Here is a 22,205-nt window from a genome sequence, read left to right as displayed (position 1 = left end):
AGGTTCGAATCCTGCCTCGGTCATGGATGTGTGTGATGTCCTTAGGTTAGTTAGCTTTAACTAGTTATAAGTTCTAGGCGACTGATGACCTCAGAAGTTCAGTCGCATAGTGCTCAGAGCCATTTTTTGAATCATTTCATAACATAACACTTTTTGAAAGGACGTTGAATTTCTGAGTTTCGGGTGAAACGCGCGGAATTTCGTAGAGGAATGTTGCCAGACGCATATTGAAGCGTACTTGCCTGTGCATCGAATTCGCCTGAAGTGTGTACGCGGCTATACACAGTCAGAAAAAAATCTGGACTTATGTAAGTCACTAATGGTAAAATCTTCAGAAATGTAAGGCCACTTCAAAATCCTCTTTAAACTTCTTCAGTGTCCCAAGTTTGGATCATTCCACTTAGATATTCTTCAGTACTCCACTAATATCCCTGGATGGCTGAACATTAACGAAAGTTTACTTTCACACGGTTTTCCGCAGAACTGAGATTATTGGCTACAAGTCTACAGAATGCTATTGATGTACCGTCGTCGTTGGGTAAACACTGAAAGCAGATTGTGAAAGAGAGGAGGAATCTATTAGGTCTACAACTTTGCTTACGCCGTTTTGCAATAGACGGCAGTAGCGGCAAGTGGGGTTCAGGTAGTTTGGTCATAGGTGTAATGCCGTAAGCTTAGGCATCTGTAAACATAATGCCATAAGAATATTAGTCGTTTTGTGATTGCATCATAAGGTTATTCTAGATTAAGTACGCCAACTAACGTACCCATTTCTCACCATTTGCACGAAGTTGTAATTTTCTGCTTTAAAATGAAAAAAATCTGCAGCTGTGGCTGTTAAAATGCTGGGTAAAACCAATGGTGAGAGAACTGTTGGTGTAAGAACGTGCAGAGAATGTGTTCAAAGCCTTAAGAACGGTGATTTTGAAGTCGAAGACCGGCATGGCAGGGAAGACAGAACGTTTTCGTAGCTACTGAAACAGACGAAGACAGTCACAGGACATCATTATCGAAAGCAACTGATGCATTCGAGCTTAGTACTGCAACACTAACCGCCACAATACAGCGATAGACACGTAAAGGTAATTTTGCAACAGGCCAATGCTCGTTTGCATGTCGCAGCCGGCCGCGGTGGTCTCGCGGTTCTAGGCGCGCAGTCCGGACCCGTCCGACTGCTACGGTCGCAGGTTCGAATCCTGTCTCGGGCATGGATGTGTGTGATGTCCTTAGGTTAGTTAGGTTTAAGTAGTTCTAAGTTCTAGGGGACTAATGACCACAGCAGTTGAGTCCCATAGTGCTCAGAGCCATTTGAACCATGTCGCAAAACTCGCCAAAATATACACGGAAACGTTGAAATGAAAAGTCCTATCCTTCCCGCCGTATTGTCCATACGTTGCTCTCTCTGACTTCCACCTTTTCGATCAGTGGCGTACAGTCCGGCTGACCAGCACTTCTGATCATATGAACAAGTGCAAAATTGAATCGATTCATGGATCCCCACAAAAGACGCCCAGTTCTTCCGCCACGGGATTCAAAAAAATGGTTCAAATGCCTCTGAGCAGTATGGGACTTAACATATGTGGTTATCAGTCCCATAGAACATAGAACTACTTAAACCTAACTAACCTAGGACATCACACACATCCATGCCCGAGGCAGGATTCGAACCTGCGACCGTAGCGGTCACGCGGTTCCAGACTGAAGCGCCTAGAACCGCACGGCGACTCCGGCCACGGGATTCGTATGCTATCCGAAAGATGGGAGAATGTAGGGCCAACGATGGCCAATACTATGAATCTTTATTTTTTTATAAGTCTTTCACAACTTCGAGAAAAAACGACGGAAGCAAAGTTGTAGACCTAATAAATTATGATTTTTTTTGTTCTGGCATTCAGCGTCGGGGTGGAAACGTCGGGGAATAACCATGATGCGGCCGAACAAATCAGATTTCACCATCAAAAACGGGACTCAGTTTTCATACAGACGTTTTATGTTAGCCCCGCGAACAGCACGAGATCTGTGTACGATCAGTCATCAACAGGTGACCTCCAGGTGTCTGGTCAGCGTTATCTGTGCTTCGCGTCGGCAATAGGGAGACTAAGCGATCCCAGAAACGAGTTTGCGACTACAGGACTGCCCCATGAACCTGCCACCGATACTATTTGCAAGGCCAATAGCTTGAGTAGTATAGATATACAACAAATAGCTCCACCACCCAGATTCCTTAAAAAATGGAACTTGCACGTAAAAATGGCATCAAACGTGTCATTACAAATGAGTAGTGTTAAAAATTTGCCCTTAAGCATGTGTCCAGTCCGACCACATCTAAGTGACCTCCCGACAAAAACTTAAATAATCCTCCTTCTGCAGTGCAGACAGTTGCGAGCCGTGCAGGAAGAGTCAGTGAAGTTCTGGAAGGTAGCGACAGGGATCTGGAGCCATGCCGACTCCAGCGCTGTGGCGAGGTGCGCCAGGTTTCTCGGGTGAGGATCAATGACGTGAGTAGCCCCATCGAGTTAGTTCCACACATTCTCGACTGGGTTTAAACCTGTGGAAGTGGTGGCCAGAAGAGTACGGTGAACTCCTTCTGGTGCTGTTAGAACCACGCACGCACACAGCGAGCCGTGTGACACGTTCCATTTTCCTGCTGGCAGAGTACCATCGTGCCGAGGGAAAACAAACGGCACGTAGCTGTGGACGTGGTCCGCGAGAGTCGACGCATTGTGCCTTCTAAAATGAAGAGATCGCCCAGAAAATTCCTAGGGAGCATTCCCCAGACCATAATGCTCCCTCCTCTGTCGTGGAACCCCCCCGACGATTCTTGCAGCACTTTCGTTTTCAGACGTTTCACGCTGTAGACATCAACAGCCGATGAAGGAAAAAATGTGATTCATCACATGACAAGGTCAGCTGTCGGCACTCAGTGGACGTCCAGCTGCGACACTGGCGTGTAAATTTCAACTGTTGTAGCCAATCATAACCACGCTCTGCGACCAGTTGAAATCTGGTGTCACAGGATAGAACAGATCAGGTTAAGATTGTGGACGGGGCCGTTATCAGTTACTGCCAGTTGCACAAAACACAGACACTTTTATTTTCCTAAGAACCACTTAATTACACATTGCCTTAAAAGGATCAAAATAAAACAATATGGCTGAGAGTCTAGTTAAGATAACTTGAGACACCTCCTGGACTGAAGGCCCAAAAACAATAACGGCTGATGGGCTGAACACAAGTTATAAAAAACTGCTTTAAGCATACATGGGGCTGAAGGCCACACTAAAGACTTTGAACAACTCAGAACTTAGGGCCTGGATAACACGAATTTCAGATAGAGCAAGATTCGTAAGAAGAATTCGTTTTAGACAAATGCATCATCACATTTTAATTTAAGACAGCTGAATACCTTACCTTAAAAATATTTCACATAAAAGCTCAGCCGAAAGCCACACACTAGACATTGAACAACTCAGGGCTTAAGGTCTGGATAACAAGAATTTTGGATAGAACAAACATTCAAAATTTAGTTTTTAAACAAATCAATCTTCAAGTTTTATTTTAAGTCGGCTGAAGGCCTTATTTTAAAATTAAAAGAAGTAAATTAATACACAGCTGAAGGCCTCGCGCAGTTCTTCAGACTAAAATGAAAATCGAAATCTAAAACCAACAAAACAGTGGTGCTCAGAAGTGTTCCAAGGGTTGGCCTGAGGTGGTAGCTCTAACGTAAGGCGAGGTGAGACAGGCAGCAAAGAGTAAGGTTAAATAATCGGATGGCAACCCAACCCAGGAACGGCTGAAGGACCGACCAACAACCTAATTAATTCCCTTCCGCCGACCAACGGCACTACTACCGAAAGTATTAGCCGAGGTTCAATTGGTTCAAATGGCTCTGAGCACTATGGGACAACATCTGAGGTCATCAGTCCCCTAGAACTTAGAACTACTTAAACCTAAGTAACCTGAGGACATCACACACATCCATGCCCGAGGCAGGATTCGAACCTGCGGTCGTAGTGGTCGCGTGGTTCCAGACTGTAGCGCCTAGAACCGCTCGGCCACTCCGACCGGCAGCCGAGGAAGAAGATACCAGCAGCACTACGTCCTCAAAATTGGTGTCTAAAAACAGCCAAGGCACAATAACCAGTCTAAGAAAAAAATGTGAACAAACAACAAAAAGGCTGTCGGACTACACGGCGTGCCGGACAACATCAACACGGCGAGGGAAAACACACTGCCGAAAAACTACGCTAACGATCAGGGCAGGTAACTGGGGCGATAACGGCCACAAGGCAGAAAATACCACTTCTGCACTTCACTGATAAGTAGCAACCAAATTAATTGTTAAAGACCATACAGGAAGGTGGCTGCAAAATTTCGCCGACTCCAACACACTGTTAGCCGGAACGGCCCAGGAAGCAACAACGGGGAATCAACAAAGAGATGTCACAGGAGGTTTCATAACAGGTTAACTGATCACTCCAGTGTCCAGATTCGGTGGGCAAGGAACTTTGTAGCTGTCGCAGCTAGCACCTCACAATCCGACCGCGCGCGCACGCCGTCAGCGGTCCCAGGCTGACCTCGCGCCGCGGAGACTTCCTCGCTGCTCTGTCCCAACCGACCGACCTCATGCAGCACACAGGCAGCATTAAAATAGCTACTCAGTCAAAACCACAAAAGCTACACACGGTTCCACGAAAACACTTTGTAAGTAGGCTGTTTAGGTTTTTTTCTTGGTAACGCCACCGCCACGTAGCGCTCTGTATGAAAACCACTGGCTGTGCCGTGTGCAGTCTGTGGCTGGTTTGCATTGTTGTCTGCCATTGTAGTGTTGGGCAGCGGCAGCTGGATGCTAACAGCGCGTAGCGCTGCGCAGTTGGAGATGAGCCGCCAGAAGTGGTGGACGTGGGGAGAGAGATGGCGGAGTTTTGAAATTTGTAAGAATCGATGTCATGAACTGATATGTATATTATGACTATTAAGGTAAATACATTGTTTGTTCTCTATTAAAATCTTTCATTTGCTTACTGTGCCTATCAGTAGTTAGTGCCTTCCGTAATTTGAATCTTTTATTTAGCTGGTAGTTGTGGTGCTCGCTGTATTGCAGTAGTTCGAGTAACGAAGATTTTTGGTGAGGTATGTGATTTGTGAAAGGTATAGGTTAATGTTAGTCAGGTCCATTCTTTTGTAGGGATTATTGAAAGGCAGATTGCGTTGCGCTAAAAAATATTGTGTGTCAGTTTCAGTACAGTCATGTGTAATTGTTCTAAGGGGACGTTTCAACTTCCTCAAACAACTCGAGCAACACTAAAACCAGTGACTGTGGAACAACAAAGACGAATCACAAGTCGACAGACACGAAGAACCCAGAAGCGGTCGGCCACCAAATACAGGTGATCCTATGAGAGGACCGACAGAACGACCAGCCAAGGGGTCGTCCCCACTGAAGTCATGTGTGTCGGCAACGATCGGGTGAATCATGGCTGTCCGGACCTCACTGCTGCTCCATCCCGACTCAACTCCCGACACACGACGACCCAGAAATACTAGCAGCCGCTCCAAAGATGATACGACAGTGCTTCTATGGATAAGCGTTGCTGCTGCCACTCACGGGCAGGCAAGCCAGCAACTTAGTGACGCCAGTAAATCGAATAAGAAAGGAGGCAGCAAAACCATAAACATGAGATTACAAGCAATAAGCGACATGAATTTGAGCCGCCAACGGCTCAGTCAACATGGGTGAATCAGCCACGTGATTGGCGCGCAGACTCATACACAGCAATGTTCGGTCATTGAGGAGACAGTGGTGGTAGGCCCTTAGTTCATCTGGCCGGTCAGCTGCTCAGCAGTTGCACGTCTATTGACCCGTACACATTTCCACAGCATTCATTCCCCCATCAGCTATTTCTGTGGTGCACCACAGTTAACTCGGCGCCGGTTTTGGGTAACCCATTTTGTCATGCACGGTACACTTTAACCATGGCGTCACGCGAACAGTTTGCAAACTTAGCCGTTTCGGAAATGCTTCCACCATTGGCACCAATGATGGTGCCCTTCTGGACGTCAGATAAACCGCTCCGTTTCCACATTACGCCAACGGCAATACTATTCTCCTTGCCCCTCGGCACGGTTTTAGTACCCTCCATTGCTAGTGCCATTATTGCAAGATGACATCGAACATGGCGGTTGTCACATTAATGTGACTCCATGCAAAACCTTCTACTTGAAGGAACAAAACTCTAACTACGTTCGTTTTACCAATTTCCAATTATATAGTTGAAACCAGTGACATAAATTTGCCTGTATCTTCAGAGGAACATGTGGATACTGTCTGCAAAATTGGTAACGAATGGAGTTACTAGTAAAGAAACAGTAAATTGAAACGTCATCCTTGTTGCTGAAGTCTGACTGCATGAATAACAAACATTTAGTAGGTGATAAACTGTTTCATTTCGTTATTTTGTGAACGTGCAAGAGAGAATATGTTTACAAATTGTTGGAAAGTATATTTAAAGTTGTTTTTTTTCTTTTTTTTTTTTTTTTTTGCAGGTTGCTGAATGCCCTCATCATCAAACACTCTTTGACAGTAGTTTTTTCCGCATCTCAATGTTTATGACGTCACATACAAATTTTGGAGGCATATTCAATGGGAACATTCCGCATTGATGTTGTTATGGTCTCCAGTCCAGAGAGTGGCTTGATGAGCTCTCCATGCTACTCTATCCTGTGCAAGGTTCTTCATCTCCCATCACCTGCTTCAACCTAAATCCTTCTGAATCTGCTTAGCGTATTCATCTCTTGGTCTCCCTCTGCGATTTTTACCCTCTGCGCGTCCCTCCAATACGGATACACTCAGCAAGAACTACCAAATGATGTAAAAAACATTGGTTGAAACAATTTTTCACTTGACGCATCAGAACAAAAGTTATTTTGGTTGAGCAAGGTAAATGGGACAACCTGTGTATATACACTGAAACTGTTATAGGGATGCGTATTCAAATACAGAGATATGTAAACGGGCAGAATATGGCGCTGCGGTCACCAACGCCTTTATAAGACAGCAAGTGTCTGGCGCAGTTGTTACATCGGTTACTGCTGCTACTTTGGCAGGTTATCTAGATTTTAAGTTAGTTTGAAGTTTTTGTGGTCGGCGCCGATGCGACACAGCATCTACCAGGTAGCAACGAAGTGGGGATCTTCTCGTACGAGAATTTCACGAATCTACTGTGTATATCAGGAATCCGGTAAAACACATCTCAGACGTCAGTGCGGCTGGAAAAAGATCCTGCAACAACAGGATCAACTATGACTGAACAGAATCGTTCAACGTGTTGAAGTGCAACCCTTCTGCAAATTGCTGCAGATTTCAGTGCCGGGCCTTCAAAAAGTATCATCGTGCGAGCCATTCAATGAAACATAATCAATATGGGCTTTCGGAGTTGAAGGCGCACTCGTGTACCGTTGATCAGTGGGCCTGTTAACGCCGACATTGGACTATTGATGACCGGTAACATGTTGCCTGGTCGGACAAGTCTCGTTTCAAATTGTATCGAGCGGACGGATGTGTACGGGTATGGAGGCAACTTCATGAATCCATAGACCCTGCATGTCAGACGGGTATTGTTCAAGCTGGTGGAGGCTCTGAATGGCGAGGAGCGTGTGAAGCTGGGGTGGTATGGGATGCCTGATGCGTCTACATGCAACTCAGACAGGTGACACGTAGGGAAGCATTCTGCCTGATCGCCTGCATCCATTGAAGCCCATTGTGCATTCCAATGGGCAATTCCAGTAGGACAATGCGACACCCCATACGTCCAGAATTGCTATGGGATGCCTTGGAACGTGCTGTTCAGAAGAGATCTCCACACCCTCGTGCCCTTACGGATTTATGGGCAGACCCGCAGGATTCATGGTGTCAATTTCCCACAGCACTACTCGAGATAATAAGTCGAGCCTTGCGGCACTTGTGCATGCTCGCGGGGGCCCTACACGATATTGGGCAGGTGTGCCAGTTTCTTTGGCTCTTCAGTGTATTTGAGGAGGTGGGCACCAGTGCGGGCACTCACCCGGGAAGGAGGCGTTGATGGCGCTGAGCTGGTCGGCGGCCATCTGGAGGTCGGCGTCGGACAGCGAGGAGCTGTAGCAGAGCAGCAGCAGCACGGTGGCCGCGCCCCCAACGGGCTCCCGCAGCTCGCTGAGCCGGTCAGCCACGGCGAGCAGAGAGCGCGACAGGTCCACGCCGGACGTCCCTGGCAACAGCACACCACCACCTGTCAGTAGACACACACGCAGCAGCACTGACATCCACCACCAGCACTCCACCTGCTCGCTACCGAGTTACTGCACAATACCCGATAAATAATTACAGCTATTGTAGAGTGTAATGCAGTCGATACAATAACATAACAAGAAACATACCATCCCAGTGGGTATCGACCTTTTTAGTTCGATACCTTCAAATTATGAAGGTGGCGGGTGTAAAATACAGGGAGCGAAAGACTGTTTACAATTTGTGCAGAAACCAGATGGCAGTTCCAAGCGTCGAGGAGCATGAAAGGGAAGCAGTGATTGAGATGTGAGTCAGACAGGGTTGCAGCCTATCCCCGAATTACTTCAAAAATGGTCCAACTGGCTCTGCGCACTAGGTCATAAGTCCCCTAGAACCTTTTTATTTTGGTCATCAGTCTACTGACTGGTTTGATGCGGCCCGCCACGAATTCCTTTCCTGTGCTAACCTCTTCATCTCAGAGTAGCACTTGCAAACTACGTCCTCAATTATTTGCTTGACGTATTCCAATCTCTGTCTTCCTCTACAGTTTTTGCCCGCTACAGCTCCCTCTAGTACCATGGAAGTTATTCCCTCATGTCTCAACAGATGTCCTATCATCCTGTTCCTTCTCCTTATCAGTGTTTTCCACATATTCCCTTCGTCTCAGATTCTGCATAGAACCTCCTCATTCCTTATCTTATCAGTCCACCTAATTTGCAACATTCGTCTATAGCACCACATCTCAAATGCTTCGATTCTCTTCTGTTCCGGTTTTCCCACAGTCCATGTTTCACTACCAAACAATGCTGTACTCCAGACGTACATCCTCTGAAATTTCTTCCTCAAATTAAGGCCGGTATTTAATATTAGTAGACTTGTCTTGGCTAGAAATGCCTTTTTTGCCATAGCGAGTCTGCTTTTGATGTCCTCCTTGGTCCGTCCGTCATTGGTTATTTTACTGCCTAGGTAGCAGAATTCCTTAACTTCATTGACTTCGGGACCATCAGTCCTGATGTTAAGTTTCTCGCTGTTCTCATTTCTGCTACTTCTCATTACCTTCGTCTTTCTCCGATTTACTCTCAAACCATACTGTGTACTCAATAGACTGTTCGTTCCGTTCAGCATATCATTAAATTCTTCTTCACTTTCACTCAGGATAGCAATGTCATCAGCGAATCGTATCATTGATATCCTTTCACCTTGTATTTTAATTCCACTCCTGAACCTTTCTTTTATTTCCATCATTGCTTCCTCGATGTGCAGATTGAAGAGTAGAGGCGAAAGGCTACAGCCTTGTCTTACTCCCTTCTTAATACGAGCACTTCGTTCTTGATTGTCCACTCTTATTATTCCCTCTTGGTTGTTGTACATATTGTATATGACCCGTCTATCCCTATAGCTTACCCCTACTTTTTTCAGAATCTCGAACAGCTTGCACCATTTTATATTGTCGAACGCTTTTTCCAGGTCGACAAATCCTATGAACGTGTCTTGATTTTTCTTTAGCCTTGCTTCCATTATTAGCCGTAACGTCAGAATTGCCTCTCTCGTGCCTTTACTTTTCCTAAAGCCAAACTGATGGTCACCTAGCGCATTCTCAATTTTCTTTTCCACTCATCTGTATATTATTCTTGTAAGCAGCTTCGATGCATGACCTGTTAAGCTGATAGTGCGATAATTCTCGCACTTGTTAGCTCTTGCCGTCTTCGGAATTGTGTGGCTGATGCTCCGAAAGTCAGATGGTATGTCGCCAGACTCATATATTCTACACACCAACGTGAATAGTCGTTTTGTTGCCACTTCCCCTTATGATTTTAGAAATTCTGATGGAATGTTATCTATCCCTTCTGCCTTATTTGACCGTAAGTCCTCCAAAGCTCTTTTAAATTCCGATTCTAATACTGGATCCGCTATCTCTTCTAAATCGACTCCTGTTTCTTCTTCTATCACATCAGACAAATCTTCACCCTCATAGAGGCTTTCAATGTATTCTTTCCACCTATCTGCTCTCTCCTCTGCATTTAACAGTGGAATTCCCGTTGCACTCTTAATGTTACCATCGTTGCTTTTAATGTCACCAAAGGTTGTTTTGACTTTCCTGTATGCTGAGTCTGTCCTTCCGACAATCATATCTTTTTCGATGTCTTCACTTTTTTCCTGCAGCCATTTCGTCTTAGCTTCCCTGCACTACCTATTTATTTCATTCCTCAGCGACTTGTATTTCTGTATTCCTGATTTTCCGGAACATGTTTGTACTTCCTCCTTTCATCACTCAATTGAAGTATTTCTTCTGTTACCCATGGTTTCTTCGCAGCTACCTTCTTTGTACCTATGCTTTCCTTCCCAACTTCTGTGATGGCCCTTTTTAGAGACATCCATTCTTCTTCAACTGTGTTGCCTACTGCGCTATTCCTTATTGCTGTATCTATACTGTTAGAGAACTTCAAACGTATCTCGTCATTCCTTAGAACTTCCGTATCCCACTTCTTAGCGTATTGATTCTTCTAGAACTACTTAAACCTACCTAACCTACGGACATCACACACATCCATGCCTGCCGGCCGGAGTAGCCGAGTGGTTCTAGGTGCTTGAGTCCGGAACCGCTCTGCTGCTACGGTCGCTGGTTCGAATCCTGCCTCGGGCATGGATGTGTGTGATGTCCTTAGGTTAGTTAGGGTTAAGTAGTTCTAAGTTCTAGGGAACTGATGACCAGAACAGTTAGGTCCCATAGTGCTCACAGCCATTTGAACATATATGCCCGAAGCAGGATTCGAACCTGCGACCGTAGCAGCGGCGCGGTTCCGGACTCAAGTGCCTAGAACCGCTCGGCTACTACAGCCGACTCCCGATATTACTCTATCTGTATATTAAGCAGACAGTAAGGAAAAGAAAAGAAAAATTTAGAGTAGGAATTGAAATCAATGGAGAAGAAATAAACACTTTGAGGTTTCCCGACGACATTGTAGTTCTGTCAGCGACGACAACGGTTCTGGAAGAGCAATTGAGCCGTATGGACAGTGTCTTGAAAGGAGAACATAAGCTGCACACCAATAAAAGCAAAACAAAGATAATGGAATTAAAGGAGGTGATGCTGACGGTGTTAGATTAGGAAATGAGACACTTAAAGTAGTAAACGAATTTTGCTCTCTGGGGAGCAGAATAACATATGAAGGTCGAAGTAGAGAGTATGTAAAATGTAGTAGACTGGCAATGGCAAGGAAAGCGTGTAAGTAGGTTGTTTAGGTTTTTTTATGTTGGCAACGCCACGTAGCACTCTGTATGAAAATCAATGACTGTGCTGTGTGCAGTCTGTGGCTGGTTTGCATTGTTGGAATATTCTCTATTGTAGTGTTCGGCAGTTGGATGTGAACAGCGCGTAGCGTTAAACAGTTGGAGGTGAGCCGCCAGCAGTGGTGGATATGGGGAGAGAGATGGCAGAGTTTTGAGAGCGGACGATCTGGACGTGTGTCCGTCATAAAAAGGAAATTTGTAAGACTGGATCTCGTGAACTGACGTATATATTATGGCTTTTGAACAAATGGCTCTGAGCACTATGCGACTTAACGTCTGAGGTCATAAGTCGCCTACAACTTAGAGCTAATTAAACCTAACTAACCTAAGGACATCACACACATCCATCCCTGAGGCAGGATTCGAACCTGCGACAGTAGCGGTCGCTCGGTTCCAGATGGTAGCACCTAGAACCGCACGGCCTCTCCGGCCGGCGGCTTTTGAACACTATTAAGATAAATACATTGTTTGTTCTCCATCAAAATCTTTCATTGGTAACTATGCCTATCAGTAGTTAGTGCCTTCAGTAGTTAGAATCTTTTATTTAGCTGACTGTATTGGCGCGCGCTGTATTGCAGTAGTTCGAGTAACGGAGATTTTTATGAGGTAAGAGATTCATGAAAGGTATAGGTTATTGTTAGTCACGGCCATTCTTTTGCAGAGATTATTGAAAGTCAGATTGCGTTGCGCTAAAAACAAAAAAAAATATTGTGTGTCAGCTTACTGTTGATCAGAATAAGTGAAGAGAGTACGCTCAGTTTTGCACAGCTGTTTGAAAATCAAACAACGTAAGAGGTTTACCAGCACTGTCATTCCAATTTTTCTAAGGGGATGTTACAAGCGTTTCTGAAGAAGTGAAGTTTATTCACATCCAATAGAGATTTAAATGTCAGGAAATCTTCTCTGACAGTATTCGTATGGAGTGTAGTCATGTATGGAAGTGAAACATGGACAATAAAGTGTAGACAAGAAGAGAATAGAAGCTGCAGAAATGTTGGACTACAAAAGAATGCTGAAGATTAGGTGGGTAGATCACGTAACTAATGAGGACGTACTTAATACAATCGGGTAGAAGAGAAATTTATGGCACAACTTGAAGGAGGGATCGGTTGGTATGACACGTTGTGCATCAAGGGATCACCAATTTAGCAGTGGAGGGCAGCGTGAAGTGTAAAAATAGTAGAGGCAGACCAAGAGATGAATACTCTGAGCAGATTCAGAAGTATGTAGGCTGCAGTAGTTATTCGGCGACGAAGAGGCTTGCACAGGATATAGTAGCATGGAGAGCTGCATCAAACCAGTCTCTGGACTTAAGACCGGTACAACAACAACAACAACAACAACAACAAAAACAAGAGTAATTACGATGTACAGGGTGCAGCACCTTAAACAAATATCGCGAAAATGAAATTTGCCGTTGATATGCGGTTTTCACAGAACGGATTGGCAGTCAGGGGATCGTACTGTTGGCCAATACACAGATTGTAAAAACATTCAGAATGTGCACGTTTTTGCAAACAGGTATCTTTTTAAATGGAACAATGCCTAATGTGGGATGTCAGTGGTGTTTGTTACAGAATTCTAGTGCTAGTCGTTTACGACTCCCACACCCACACCCACACTTGTAGATACTTGTGGTAGCACACCCTAAAGAAAAACATAAGTGCATACAATTGTTATGCGGATTCTGACCAGTAACGAGATAATTGACCTTCAGAGGTTCAAAATTAGTACCGGCAGCGGCTGTGCACGCTTCCAGTCTGGTATGGAACGACTGCTGGACACGTGGAGAAGGATATTAGTATTTAACGTACCGTCGACATCGAGGTCATTCCGTGTCCTTTCAAAGGAACCAGCATTTGCCTGAAGCGATGTAGAGAAATCACGGAAAACATAAATCAGGATGGCCGAACAAGAGGTTGAACCGTTGTCCTCCCGAATGCGAATTCAGCATGCTAACCACTGCGCCACCTCGCTCGGCACTGCTACACCGGTGTTAGCTTTTCAGCAGAGATGCCCGAGCAGGCTACCGTAATTCGTCATTACGAATCATCGGATGTAGTTGGTATGTCATTATAGACGGAGGCTTTCAGCTTTTCCCACACATAAAGTCTACAGGCGTCAAAACCGGGAACGGACTAAGGTGCAAGTCCTCTGCACGGGTAATGTATCACAAACCAAATACCGTCCGCACTGGCGGAATGTTACGTGATACCACGTACTTATACGTTTGTGACTATTACAGCGCCGTCTACCACAAAGCGAAAAAAGTGGTCCAATTAAAACATTCATATTTCTTTACGTATTACACGAATATGTAATAAAAAATGGGGGTTCCTATTTAAAAAAAACGCAGTTGATATCCGCTTGACCTATGGCAGCGCCATCTAGCGGCCAACCATAGCGCCATCTGGCTTCCCCCTTCAAGCTAGACAAGTTTCGTTCATTGTAGTTTTTTCGTTTGACGCTCATTTCGTGAGATATTTAGCCCGGTCACTATCAATGGACCACCCTGTATAGGGAAATATTATCATCATAATAAAATTGAGAAATCAGAGCTCGCACGGGAAGATTTAAGTGTTCATTTTTCCCGCGCGTTCTTCGTGAATGGAACGGTAGAGAAATATCGTAAAAGTGTTTCGATGAAGTCTCTTCCAAGAACTTAAGTGTAAACTACATGGTAGTCACACAGTTGTAGATGTAGACTTCGTTATTAGTGGAACAAAATCGACAAATGTGAAGGTAATTTCGGGAGTTCCCCATGGGAATGCTATAGGGGCACTACTATATACAAAAACAAATGGCTCTGAGCACTATGGGACTTAACATCTATGGTCATCAGTCCCCTAGAACTTAGAACTACTTAAACCTAACCATCCTAAGGACATCACACACATCCATGCCCGAGGCAAGATTCGAACCTGCGACCGTAGCGGTCACGCGGTTCCAGACTGAAGCGCCTAGAACCGCTCGGCCACACCAGCCGGCTACTATACACACATTATACTAATGAACTAATGGATGATGGGGTGCGCTCCGTGAGAATGTCCACGGGCGATGGTGTTTTCTATAAGAAGGTTGCGAGCCCAGGGGACTGTAGCGATACGCAGAATGATCAGCAGTGAATTAACGGTTTGAGAAGGAAATGGCGAATGATTCTGAATGTAACACGCTGCGCCTAAATAGGCGAATAGATCCATTACTGTTCAATTACACTACTGACGACGTATCATTGAAAAAAGTATATACTGTAAAGTACCTGGGCGTAACCATTCGGAGAGACCTGAAATGGAATGACCACATAAAAGAAATTCAAGCAAAGCCAGATTCAAATTCACTAGCAGAATCTTGAGGAGACCGTCCAAGAAAGTAGTAGCTTACAAAATACATGCTCGAGTATTCGTCCATCTCGGATCCTTACCAGGTATAATTAATAGAAGTGCAAGAGAGAATCCAATGAAGAGCGGCGCGTTTCGCCACGGCATCGTTTACTCGCCGCGAGAGCATACGGAGCTGCTGAACAAACTCCAGTGGCAGACAGTACAAGAGAGGCGTTGTGCATCATGGTGAGGTGTACTGTTGAAATTACTTCCTACCGTAAGTGTCTAGTGAAGAGAAATAATGACTAGAAAAACTGAGAAATTAGAGCTCATACGAAGCTTCAGCGACATTCTTTCGCTCCGCACGCCACTCGTCATTGGAACAGAGAAAGTAGAAAAATATAGCGTTATTAGAAGTTCCTCTGCCACACATCGTAAGGTGGCTTGTTAAGTGTAGATGTATATTTAAAGCTACCAACGGCCCTTCATAAATATGTGAAAATCGAAATCAAAGCTGTGACGGTGCTTACTTCAAAAATAACTGCAACGCGATGAGTAGAAAAGGCTGTTACACAGGATGATTTTTTTCCACCGTGCACAATCTTTTGAGATTAATCGATTTGAGCGCCCCACAAAAAAAACATAATCATCATCCCAGAGGGTAGTATGGTGCCAGCGAATCATCAGCATCGGTGCTGCTGGAACGTGTGGGCCGAGGTAACTGGAGACCGTACCTTGGGACCAGTCTTGGTTTTCACGTCGCCTAGCCAGAACTATCGGCGTTTTTGCGGGTGACTTTACCTCCCGTGCTGGAAGGAGTGCCATTGATGATTCGAAGAGTTACGTGGCTGCTACGTGATGATGCTCAAGTTCACTTCACCGTTAACCGCATCTCAGTCGTGTCTTCCCTTGTCGATGGATCGGACAAGGGCGTCCAGTTGCATAGCCTGCTCGTTCACCGGATCTCAACCCGTGCGATTTATGGTTATGGGGCCATCTCAAAAGTATCGTATACGCAGAGCCCATTCCAGATGTGGAGATTCTGGAACAGCGTCTTCATGCCGGCTTTGACACTGTTCGAATGCAGCTTGGTCGATGCGGACGTGTGAGACTGAACATGGTACGGCGAGTACAGCCTTGCGTTGAGGCACATGGAAACTATTTTCAACACATACTGTAACCGTGACTGCATGGTACAGCGCGTATTAAACCGCAGTTTCTGTAACAACGTATGATTGAACAAATGGCCTCTAGCCAGGAAACCATGCAATTCCTGACCTACACTACTGGCCATTAAAGTTGCTACACCAAGAAGAAATGCAGATGATAAACGGGTATTCATTGGACAAATATATTATACTAGAACTGACATGTCACTACATTTTCACGCAATTTCGGTGCATAGATCCTGAGAAATCAGTGCCCAGAACAACCACCTGTGCCCGTAGTAACGGCCTTGATACGCCTGGGCATTGAGTCAAAAAGAGCTTGGATGGCATGTATAGATACAGCTGCCCATGCATCTTCAACACGATACCACAGTTCATCAAGAGTAGTAACTTGCGTATTGTGAAGAGCCAGTTGATCGGCCACCATTGACCAGACGTTTTCAATTGGTCAGATATCTGGAGAATGTGCTGGAAGGGGAGGAATCGAACATTTTCTGTATCGAGAAAGGCCGGTACAGGACGTGCAACATCCTGTCGTGCATTATCCAGCTGAAATGTAGGGTTTCGTAGGGATCGAATGTAGGGTAGAGCCACCGGTCGTAACACGTCTGAAACGTAAAGTCCACTGTTCAAAGTTCCGTCAATGCGAACAAGAGGTGTCGGAGACGTGTAACCAATGCCACCCCATACCATCACGCAGGGAGATACGCCAGTATGACGATGACGAATGCACGCTTACAATCTGCGTTCACCGCGATGTCGCCAAACATGGAGGCAACCATCATGATGCAGTAAACAGGACTTGGATTCATCCGAAAAAGTGACGTTTTGCCATTCGTGCTCCCAGGTTCCTCGTTGAGTACACTATCGCAGGCGCTCCTGTCTGTGATGCAGTGTCAAGGGTAACCGCAGCCATGGCCTCCGAGCCATGCTGCTGCAAACGTCGTCGAACTGTTCGTGCAGATGGATGTTGTCTTGCAAACGTCCCCATCTGTTGACTCAGGGATAGAGACGTGGCAGCACGATCCGTTACAGCCATGCGGATAAGATGCCTGTCATCTCGACTGCTAGTGATACGAGGCCGTTGGGATCCAGCACGGCGTTCCGTATTACGCTCCTGAACCCAACTATTCCATATTCTGCTAAAAGTCATTGGATCTCGACCAGCGCGAGCAGAAACGTCGCGATACGATAAACCGCAATCGTGATAGGCTACAATTCGACCTTTATCAAAGTCGGAAACGTAATGGTACGTATTTCTCCTCCTTACACGAGGCATCACAACAACGTTTCACCAGGCAACGCCGGTCAACTGCTGTTTGTGTATGAGAAATCGGTTTGAAACTTTCCTCATGTCAGCACGTTGTAGGTGTCGTCACAGGCGCCAACCTTGCGTGAATTCACTGAAAAAGTAATCATTTGCATATCACAGCATTTCCTTCCTGTAGGTTAAATTTTTCATCTGTAGCACGTCATCTTCGAGGTGTAGCAATTTTAATGGCCAGTAGTGTAAGTTCATTAGACCTGTTTTGTTCCATATCCTTTCGGCGATGTATCGCTAGAGTTTGTACCCTGTATTTATGCAAACTATGCTTTTTTGATTTATTTGTATCATTGTGCACATCATTTTGCCCGTAATTCTAGACGAGCTAATTACCCTATGTGATCTCTCAGGTTTTCTCTGCGTGATTGATTGATGGTTTACTTCCGTTTGTTCAGCCCAGTTATTGTTTCGATCTAAAAACTCTACGTTTCGGCGACCGAACCACTTGTCATCTTCAGTTGGTGCGAGCTATGTTATTAAATATACCCACTCCGTGGACACCAAAAATACAATCTGTTTGGTGAACAAGCAGCGATCACAAGTAGTAACGCAGCTCAAGGAATATGAAGAAGGCGGCTGGGTCGGGCGTCGAAATATCGCGCTGTAAAACGGGAAAACAACAACTCGGTTCAACACCTGAAAGTACGCCAGGACCCGGAAACCTGTTCCAAAAATAAATAATTAGTGAAACCCAGGCAAAAAGTGTTTTTTTTCTGTAGTCTTGCTTCCAAAATCCAAGTCACAAAAATGACTGTGTAATTCCTTTTTAGAGCCCTCTACGAATGGACTGGTTCATCAAGAGTCCACTGTGTTTTGGTCTGTCCGAAGCATGGGTTTTTAGAGGGTAAGAAAATTCCGCAGAACGGGCAGGAACAGTACAAACCGCGTAGAATTATTCTACAAGACAGTGCTTATATTTACGGGCTGCATAAACAGATTTGTTTTCAGCTTCCTGCCAGATTAAAACTGTGTGCCGGACCGAGGCTCGATATCGAGACCTTTGCCTTTTGCAAGCAAGTGCTCTACCATATGAGCTACCCAAGCCCGACTCGCGCCCCGTCCTCACAGCTTCATTTCTGTCAGTATCTCGTCTCCTACTTCACAGAAGCTCTCCTGCCTCACTTGCCCGCGAAAGGAAAATGTCCCGTGTTCGAGTCTCGGTCCGGCACAAAGTTTTAATATGCCACGAAGTTCCATATCAGTGCACACTCCGCTGCAGAGTTTTGTTTTAGTTTATCTTAGCGACTGGACAATGAGATTGAAGCACATATTAGAAAGACACGGTTAGGAGAGTAGTGTCCAACAATTTCCAGAATTTTATTTATATATTCAAATATGTCGCATTTATAATATCCTGGAAGACTTCGTTCGATGCTTCGAAATGCGTCGATTTTAGTGATTTTGCATTGCGAAAAGACTGTTGAAATGTTCCAACAACAGCGATCTGATATCCATCATAGATACAGTCACAATTCTATGGAGAAAACCTGACAAGGAAACTTTTTGACCACACTGAATTGTATTTATGAAATTTCTCGCCGTGCTGAGAGAGTCCACGAAACTCTACAGCAGTACCATATTTGGTATATGGAACTCCATATATGCACCAAGTCCCAAATTCACTCTTTCAGGTTCCTCTACCTAATGTAATTTAACTTCCCTTTAATATACATTACAGTTTTTGTATCCCTTTAGTGGACTCACGAACAATGTGTCTGTCGACCGCCAGGTAAATGGCGTTGTAGCGGTTGAAATGTCCTGCCAGTCAACATGGCCGCTTCAGACTTTTAAAGGTCGTAGAATTTTCCGTCTCACTGTAACGGGGACCCGCCGCGGTCGGGTGCAGCCGGAAAAAAATTCTGGCAGATTCCGCCGTCAACCTTAAGCTTAACTGGACACGGCCTCGTGTGACGTCAGCCGCGCGCAACTTGGTTGCTGGATGTGAGGCCACCTGGCGCTAATGACAGGACATTTTTCCTCGTCGGCTTTGCCCCCCTGGTGGAAGGCTGTCTTGGCGCAGGGAACTGTTCTTCACACAGCATTTCTCCGCCTGATAAAACGAGAGCTATGCTGTAATCCGGTGCCCCTTGACTGGGTAAGGGTAGGGGCCAGCGATACGGATCGCCTCGTAACGTCAGAGTCTTCGTATCCGCGTCCCGAAACTCACCTTGACACTGACCCGTTTCTCGGTGTAGGTCTGCGTCACTAAGTTTTTCTGAATTTGGTTAAGAGCTGTTGTCTACTCCCCCTCCCACTTAGACAAGTTGAGTAAGATACAGCGGTATGAAGCAACTGATCCGATGGATTATTTCGTCAAGTCGGAACCGTATAGCCTTGTATCGAACACCTTGAATCCTCTAGGAACCACTTTGAAGACCACTATGTTAACTTTCGACTGTAGCCTACAACTTTAACCCCTCGCACTTTTATCAGTTACCTAAGTAACGATCCGTTGATGCCTCAGGACTCATCCTTTTAGTCAAGTTGCGCCATTAAATTTCTGTTTTCACAGTTCAGTTCAGTATCTCCTCGTTGGTTGCCCGATCTATCCATCTACCTTTAAGGATTCTCCTGTAGTACCACATTTCAAAGTCTTATGTTCTATTTTCGTCCGAATTCTTTATCGTCTTCGTTTCAATTCTTTACAAGGATACACTCCAAACAAATACCCTCAGAAAAGACTTCGCAACATTTATATTCGATGGCAACAATCTCTCTCTTTCAGAAATGCGTCACTTGCTATTGCCAGCCTACATTATATCCTCTTTACTTCTTCAACCATCACTAATTTGGTGTCCAAATTACAAAACTCACATGCTACTTTTAGTGTCTCATTTCCAAATCTAATCTCCTCAGCATTAATTTCGATTAAATTTCATTAGCTTAGTTTTAGTTTTGTTGATGTTCGTCTTATATTCTCAGTTTAAGACACTATCCATTCCATTCAACTATTCTTAAAAGTTGTTTGCCGTCTGTGACTGGATTTCAGTGTCACCAGCAAACCTTAAAGCTATATGAATGCGTGGTATATGTTCTTTCGAACATGTCCGAAAGAACAGACGCCACTCATTAGCATAAATAATTCGCCTATATGGGCAATGGAGTCACCTTCTTCAGTGCAGATGCACATGTACGTCCGACCTTCTGCGGGCATATCAGAGTAGAGAGCGTGGCACAAGTCTTCCCAGTTCCGATTACCCTCGCACGTGGTATGTTAATGGCGATGGGATGCTTTGTCTGTACCGGGTGTTATTTAAATATTCCTCCCTTGCCCTCCGGCGGCAGCGTGGTGGAGTGGGCTTATTCCATGTGCCAGACAGAGTTACGGCACTTTTTGTTAGCTCCCAACTGAAAGTCTGGCGTTGCTGCACGACGAGTCTGACCGCACAGCTTTTGCATGAATACGCACCAGTTTCCATGTCAGCCCCAGTCATGTTGTCAGACATCACACGACTTTTTTTTATCACTTTCGGCACTTCTTTCTTGAATTAAGTTACATCCTGCACTTATTACCCCTTTCACGTATACTCCGGACAAAGACTGTATACGAAACAGTACAAATGTATCGAACCCCCAACCCCATCGAACACAAATTCAGATCATAAGGCGTCGTATGTGGAAAGCGGTACATGCTGGTTATCTCGACAAAAAAAATGGTTCAAATGGCTCTGAGGACTATGGGCCTTAACTTCTGAGGTTATCAGTCCCCTAGGACTTAGAACTACTTAAACCTAACTAACCTAAGGACGTCACACACATCCCTTCCCGAGGCAGGATTCGAACCTGCGACCGTAGCGGTCACGCGGTTCCAGACTGTAGCGCCTGGAACCGCTCGGCCACTTTGGCCGGCGAAATCTCGACACCAGCATCCAGTCCACCTGGTATATCACCGTCAATTTTCACCTGCCTCGAGATGACTGGGTGTTTGTGTTGTCTTCATCATTTCATCCTTATTCATAAAAGTGGCCAGAATGGACTGAGCAAAGGTTGGTTATTTGTACAGGGGCTGATAACCGCGCAGTTGAGCAACCCCAGACACGAGCAGTTCTTTTCCAGTTTTCTACGGAGCGACTTTCATGGCCCTCCTTCCAGCTGGAATGTCCAAGCATGAGGTGCTGATACTTTTTTACCGGCATAATGTTCTGAACGCACTAGAAACGGAATCTCCATTAAATTTTGGAAGAGACAAGTTTGGATGTTCCGCCAATTGGACGGCGCTAGCGGCTCCTGGAATTGTGGTACAAAGACTAATTTAATTTACAAAAATTCAAATAAAATAAAAATAATTTAAAAAAATAAGTAAATAAATAAAAGAAAATAATTACATACATACAAAAATGCAAAAATAATCATACCAAAATGCAATAAAATAAAGTAAAAAACAAGATGGCGTAGTGGCTAACGCCCTTGCTTAGGAAGCAGAAGATCCATGAAAAAAAAGTGGCGCAGTGGATAACCCACCTGCCTAGTAAGAAAGAGATTCCGAGTCCGAGTCCGGTATACATTTTCACTCGTCGCCGCTGATTCCGAGTAGTATCCCGATGCAGCTGACATCAGTACTCCCTTTCCTTTACTCCTCCCCCTCCCTTCACCTTCAACTTACATACGAACCTCAAAGCTTTTATTTCTTCACCCTCAACTTTAAGTCCCACTCCCATTTTCTCCTTGGTTTCCTTCACAGCATAATAAATATTCACACTGAATTAAATCGAGGATAGGCTGCACTATCTTTACAACTACCGCTTCCTTTTCATTTCCTTCAACTCGAAGGTCCAACTTGCAAGGCAATTGTAGAAAGAAAAGATTCAAGGAGATATTAGAAACAATTATGACAC

The 22,205-nt window shown here is 45.0% G+C and overlaps 1 protein-coding gene across 1 annotated transcript in view; it reads right to left on the bottom strand.

Moving 5' to 3' along the window:
* LOC126336350 (uncharacterized) overlaps positions 1 to 22,205 on the bottom strand; it is a 474,839-nt gene that overhangs the window by 120,921 nt on the left and 331,713 nt on the right. The window contains exon 11 of the mRNA XM_049999936.1: positions 8,064 to 8,246. Coding sequence (XP_049855893.1) covers positions 8,064 to 8,246 — 183 coding nt within the window. The remainder of the gene's footprint in view (positions 1 to 8,063; positions 8,247 to 22,205) is intronic.

This window comes from Schistocerca gregaria, chromosome 2 (genome assembly GCF_023897955.1).
Source record: "Schistocerca gregaria isolate iqSchGreg1 chromosome 2, iqSchGreg1.2, whole genome shotgun sequence".
Classification (NCBI taxonomy): Eukaryota; Metazoa; Arthropoda; class Insecta; order Orthoptera; family Acrididae; genus Schistocerca; species Schistocerca gregaria.
This window is presented reverse-complemented; position numbering and strand designations above follow the sequence as displayed.